The sequence below is a fragment of the Nanorana parkeri genome, unplaced genomic scaffold (assembly GCF_000935625.1).
Source record: "Nanorana parkeri isolate BGI_ZX_2015 unplaced genomic scaffold, ASM93562v1 scaffold79, whole genome shotgun sequence".
In the NCBI taxonomy this organism is placed as follows: domain Eukaryota; kingdom Metazoa; phylum Chordata; class Amphibia; order Anura; family Dicroglossidae; genus Nanorana; species Nanorana parkeri.
Genome location: NW_017306347.1, coordinates 435,782 through 442,298, shown reverse-complemented (window position 1 = coordinate 442,298; position 6,517 = coordinate 435,782). Strand labels below are relative to the sequence as shown.

General features: G+C 43.3%; 1 protein-coding gene across 1 annotated transcript in view; it reads left to right on the top strand.

Moving 5' to 3' along the window:
• Positions 1-4,856, top strand: part of ANKRD13C (ankyrin repeat domain 13C) — a 29,387-nt gene extending 24,531 nt beyond the window's left edge. The window contains exons 12-16 of the mRNA XM_018576864.1: positions 44-205; positions 1,812-1,891; positions 2,833-2,931; positions 4,333-4,433; positions 4,726-4,856. Of these exons, the coding sequence (XP_018432366.1) occupies positions 44-205; positions 1,812-1,891; positions 2,833-2,931; positions 4,333-4,433; positions 4,726-4,856 (573 nt within the window). The remainder of the gene's footprint in view (positions 1-43; positions 206-1,811; positions 1,892-2,832; positions 2,932-4,332; positions 4,434-4,725) is intronic.
• Positions 4,857-6,517: the final 1,661 nt, after the last annotated feature.

The window sequence follows — 6,517 nt, the reverse complement described above, 5'->3', positions numbered from 1 at the left end:
AAGGAGAGAGCTCTCTAATCTTCAGTTTGTGGTTTTTTTTCAGGAGCGTGTGGGAAATTTCTTAGCCGACTTCTATCTGGTGAATGGGCTTATCTTAGAGTCCCGGAAGAGGAGGGAGCACCTCAGCGAGGAAGACATCCTGCGAAATAAAGCCATCATGGAGAGCCTGAGCAAAGGGGGGAACCTGATGGAGCAGAACTTTGAGGTAGGTGTGCGTCGGCTGTCACTGATGTAGAGGATCTTGTGTTCTAGCTGTCACTTTGTACCCTACGCATAGCAGGATTGTGAGCCAGTTTTATTTGATTGCTATAAAAGGTCAGGGAGGGATTTTTACTTGTAAAATAAACAAGATGAGGACTGAAAAGTAAAGTCATTGAAAGTAATGACAGTTGCAAGCTATCTAGGGGGTCGCCTAGATCAGAAGGTTCGCTACTTTAATGCTTGCAACTGACCAGTTTCAGTCACCGGTTTGTAGAAATTAGGGATGCTGTTAAAGCTCCGCTCCAGGCAAACCGCTAAATACACAGGTGACATACATGTAAGGGGGCCGTCTTACCTGTCAAAGGATGTGTGTATTTGCCCATTTAGTCATAAAATGTATACCGCTTTGCCACCCACACAGCTATAGAATAAATACAGAGCTTCATAAATATACCTTTTGGGTTCAACTTTAAATATTCAGCAGATCAGGTGACTAGCCAACGTGAGTGTTCTGGATTCAGCCAGAGTTATAAATGAGTCTCCCTCGGATCCCTCTTACCTGGAATATGTATGCGTGGAATAATTGGGAACAAAAATAAAACCTAGACCTCCTCAATGCAATAGTACCGGTCCCAGTGTCCCTCTAGGTGAGCTTTGTGGAGAAAGGATGGGCACAGACATCATTCATTTTTTTCCTCCTCACCTGAAGGACGCAGAAGCTTCTCTTCCATAAGCAAGTACTTGTGGTCCTTCTTACTGATTGATCCCACACACAAATGTATTTATAGGAGCTTCTGACTTCTAAAAATAGTATAGCGTGTCCCCAAACAATCAGTTTATTACTCCTGCTGCATTCAAGTCGCATTAAACTCTCCTTTTGTTTTTGCATGTATCCATTGCTAGCACTAGATAGATTCAAAAACATTTTTTTTTAAAAGTAACCAAAAAAGTCATTACTACTTCTGTTTTCCGCCGCTCGCTCCTATCTGAAGATTTGAAGCCATGTAGGAGGATGGGGCGGGCGAATGCGCAGTAGAAATCATCAGTGGGGAGAAGAGGAGAGACACAGTGGTGGCGAATGCACGCAGCCGGGAGCGTGCACGTCGGACAGACACCGGAGTCTGCGCTGGATCAGAGACCGGCACCAGCGCTGGAGGGATTGCTAAATACAAGTGGAAGGAAGATGATCGGATCAAGAGGCATCATTTAAGTTCTTAAAGCAGCATGGGGGGGGTAGAATTAGTGACTTTAACCCCTTCGTGACTGACGACGTACAGTGTACGTCGCCAGCATCGGGGCTGTTTAAACTGTGTAGTAAAGGAATCCAACCAGGTGAGACCTTTCCATAGTGGAGGACTTTATTATATAGAGATTATAACCCTGGAATCCAAGATTGATCTGAAGTTGGTGGGTTGTTCCCCCCTAAACAATTCGTTATTGGATGAGCGTCCCCCTTTGCTTCTCACAGGAGCCTTTGGTAGCGGAGTGTCATCTCAATGATTCATTTATAACACTCTTCTGTGCCCCGGTCTGTAGGAAAAGACGCAACGTATTCCGGGGATATACTATCGAGTGATTTTATGTCCTGTAAATGTATTTTTGTATTTCAGCCTGTACGGAGACAGTCGCTGCCCTCACCTCCTCCGAACACCATTAGCTGGGAAGAATACATGTCTGCAGAGAATGGAAAGTAAGTCTGGTTCCTTAACCACTTGAAGTCCGTTGTGTTGCACCCCCTTCCTGTCCCGGCCATTTTTCAGTATTCAGCGCTGCGGTACTTTGACTGACATTTATTCCGTCATGCAACGCTGTACTGAAATTAATTTCATATTATTTTTTGGGGACAGATCGAGCTTTCTTTTGGTGGTATTTATTCACCACTTTGGGGGCGGGTTATTTTTTAATAATGAAAAATTACCGAAAATGCAAAAAAGAAACGGTTTCCCTTTATATTAAATTCTAAAACATTTATTACCCAACTTTTTGGTAAAATATAAAAGATCGGGTCACGTCGGGTAAATAGACACCAAACATGTCAAGCCTTAAAATTACGTGCGTGTGCGAAGCCTCAAAAAAATACAATACCCAAAATTGGCCATAGGCGACGCTTTAAAAGCTTTTACCGCTCATCAGTTTAGTGTTATCAGTGATTGATGGCCCTAGAATTATTGCTCTCACTGCGACGTTCGCGGCGATATGTAACGTGCGGCGTAATTGTAATTTTTGCACACTGGTGCTTAGGTTTATGTGCGTTGGGACTTAAACATTTTGGGTTTTTTATGTGAATTTTTGTTTTTAATGTTTTTTTTTTTTTTTACACTTATTGTTATTGATATCACATAGAGGGATAACAATCCCCCTATATAATAGCACAGTTACACTGACAGGTCCTCTTTATGGAGACATTCGAGGTCTCTAAGACCCCTAATGTCACCTGGGGACCCCAAAAGAAGCTGATGAAGCAGAGATCTATCTGCATTTCTATCTGACCACAAATAAAAGAAAGCTTTATAAATAAAAGGAAGAGGAATGCAGAAATTACAATGTCATCGTTTTGGATTCATGAACGTTACTTCTGCAGTTTCTTTCATTTCCGGGTATAACTTTCATCTCCTGTATATGATATTTTAGGGCTCCTCATCTGGGAAGAGAACTTGTCTGCAAAGAGAACAAGAAAACCTTCAAAGCCACAATCGCTGTGAGCCAAGACTTCCCCCTAGGGATCGAATCGTAAGTGTCCTCTGATTCTGGTGCCCCACATTCTATATTCCGGTTCCCATTGGTTTATTAACCCTTCCCGCCTCCATTCTGTACGTAATGAACGTCCTTCATTTGTGAGGCACCAGTGGGCACTTTACCTGGCTGGTGGCTTTCAAGTCTGTCACTAAAGGTGCCAATCGGTAGCCAGAGTGGTTCCTGATCATTGTCTTTGGCCTGGTCATCGCATGCAGGCTTAGGTGACAAATTTGGCCTTCACCATGAAGATGGCACTGCGGCCTGAAGGTAATAGTGTTGATCTGTTTTAATACTGTAATTGTTGGATACATTTTATAGGTTTAAAAAAATGGTGAAAATACGAAATATTTGATGCCTTTTGTCAGCCTAATAAAAATGGAATTCACGCAGAAGCTTTGTTAAGTCGGCTGGTGCTGCAAAACGTGACCTCTAGGAATGATTGATGTCTGGTGACAGCAGGGTTTTATTGACTACAGCAAAACAAATCTACAGCTGGAGGACATCGGGGAAAAAGTCCCAACAAGGATCTGCTGCAATTAGGTTGATTCTGCATTTCTTGATGGTCATGGTTCGTTAGCGGATCTTTGGATGAGTCATTAGACACTTCTTCAGACATGAACAGAAAATCAGATCTCCAAGAGTCTTGGGACCCATTCACACCATCTTCAGACCAGTTTCTGGACCCAAAATGCATCCTAATGTATCCCTATGCTATTTCTGGCCTCTGTTCACACCAGCGCAGTCCATTCCAGACCAGAAAAATACTGCTTGTCCTATTTTGTCTGGTCTGGAACGCACCTGTAAGACCACTTTAAGCTATAAAAAAAAAAAAATCCAATCGTGTTAAAAACGCAATGACCTGCGTTCCAGATCTGGTCCGGAAAATGGTGTGAACCTGCCCTTAGAGACCTTGGCCCTGGTCATGTGGTCATGGTGTGTGTACAGGGGTACTTTAATATTAGTGTAGAGATATCTTCACAAAGAGATGTCAGGCGATTTATTAACCTCCCTGGCGGTCTGATTTTTTTTTCCCCCGTTATTTTTACTTTTAAAATTCCCGCCGGTTCCGCCCCCTTCCAACGTGGACACTTGCAAGGGACGGAACCCGGCATCGGTCGGAGGACACTGCGCGGCTCGAGGGACAAGGAAAGGAACGCTACGCTGTATTCCAGAGTGTGGCTCGGGGTTACCGCTTATGGTACTGAAAATTAACCCCGAGCCACACTCTGGAATACCGCCAAGGAGGGTAAAGTCGACCCCAAAAAAGTGACGTTCTCGTAGTATAAGCCCGTTCTGTTTCCTCTCCCGTCATTGTAGGTGTTATTGTGCTCTTGTGCTGCAGATTTTGGGGCCTCTTATGATTACAAGTAATACTTTGATTTCTCCATCTTGCAGACTGCTGAATGTTCTAGAAGTAATCGCACCTTTCAAGCACTTTAATAAACTTCGGGAATTTGTACAGATGAAGCTTCCTCCCGGTTTCCCTGTAAAGCTCGGTGCGTAACTTTTGGTAATTTGTAACAGACGAGGGATATTAGGTGACGGCTTCTTCATAATGGTTTGGAAATTGTTCCGTAGACTTGAGAGGATACGAAGCTTATCGGCTGTTGGGGGATGGGGGGGGGGTTTGCAAAGAGTGCATTTAAACGCAATGCTAACACCTGAACGCCATCATCTGGTGGGCGTCTCCATACTTCTGGTCATGTACAGTATTGGTTTGATGGGAAGGTGTCCACTAACTTTTTTACTTCCCCAAATTCTTTAATTTTTATTTTTTTTGGTCTGCAGACATCCCTGTGTTCCCCACCATCACAGCCACTGTAACCTTTCAAGAGTTCCGCTACAGAGAGTTTGAGGATTCCATCTTTACGATACCAGAGGAGTACAAAGAGGATCCGAGCCGTTTCCCCGACTTGTAGATAGGATTTGGGGTGCAGCAGAAGACTCCATGTGGGGAAATGCGGCCGGGATTCTTTAACGAGAGGCAGAACCTGTGAGAGTATGTGTCGGGTCACAAGCAAGAACCGCCTCTGATCTCTGTGATCCATTACCTCTCGGATCGATGACCAGCTGCCCGGCCAGTCAGTGGCATTATGGGACTCTCTCTCTCTCCCACTCCCCCTCTCCCCCTTTTCTCTCCATCTCACTCCCCTCCCGCTCCCTTCTCCGCTCCGTTTAATTCCTAACTGCAGCTGCGAATCCTTCAATCGTAATCATGGACTTTTTTTGACGCACACATCTTGTATAATTCCACCTTAAATTTTTAGGGTGAACTTTTAAATCTTTTGGCTTTTTTTTTTTTTTCCTTCCATAAATTATACACCATCACCATGTAATATTCTGTATAGATTCCTGTTTGCTGGATAATATATAAATATATATAAAATATGGAAGGCGCGTCCTTCTGTAGTCTAATGAACACATCAGTGCAGACCATCACACTCACAGGGGAGGCCAGACGCCTGGCGCCGGAGTGGGTGCAGTTTTTCTGTTTTAACAAATTGACATTTTTATAATTTTTTTTTTCATTTTAAATGTAATTGATCTTTTATTGGCAGAATAATTTTTTTTTTTTTTTTCAGACATTTTTTTTAATGTCCCTTTTTTTTTTTTCCACTCTACCTGGGACGCAAGCATCACCATGAGAGGCGGAGTTCCTTTTGAGCAGCGCTTAGACTTTCATTGCTGGAAAATGTTCTATTGGTTTCAGAAGCCAGGACTGTCTCTGTTGTAGACGCAGCAGGCGATTGTTCACTTTCTGGAACGGGGTAACCGCTATCACGCAGCAGCTAGCCAAACCAGCTTTAAGGGGCTTTTTTTAAAGGTCTATAAAAAGGGACGGAACCCGCTTGTGTAATATGTCTTTGACCAGACATCCTCCTACCCGGTCTTAATATTGCAATAGTAGTCCAGATATCTGCTCGCCTGCCGTACAAGCCGGGAATATTGTGAATGCAAAAATTCCCCCAAAACTTTTTTTATTTAATTATAAAGGATCGCCTTTTATCATGAAATAATGACAAACAAGAACATGCTACTAACGGTACTGTATGTGACGGGAATTTCTTCCACGTGGTTTCCAGTAAGATCCGTGACCTTGCTGGGATGGGAATACTTTATAGTCTCTGTACATCACTCAGCGCACCCCCGTGGGGGGGGATACGAAGCGGATTTTCAGGCTCACAAGTCAGGTCTTCCAAAATGTTGCTTTTTACTGAAAGGGAACAAAGAGTCCTTTTTAAACCCCTCGCCAGCGCCGCATCCAAGGACGTCCCCATCACCGCCGAGATCTTTTTACTGGAAGATGTACTTTGTCATATTTTTGTTTTTGCTGTTTGTTTTGTAATTAGTAAATGAGATGATGATGATGACCATTTCTTGCTGGAACCACACCTAGCACTGGTTTGATTAAACTAAGATCAATCTGTTTTAATCCGCTTGTGTCTATTATTTCTCCCGCTTTGGTTAGAATCAGGGTTTTGTTTTTTTTTCATGCTGGTATATAGTACAATGCTCAAAAAAAATTAAAGGAACACTTTTTAATCAGAGTAGCATCAAGTCAATGAAACTCCGGGGGGGG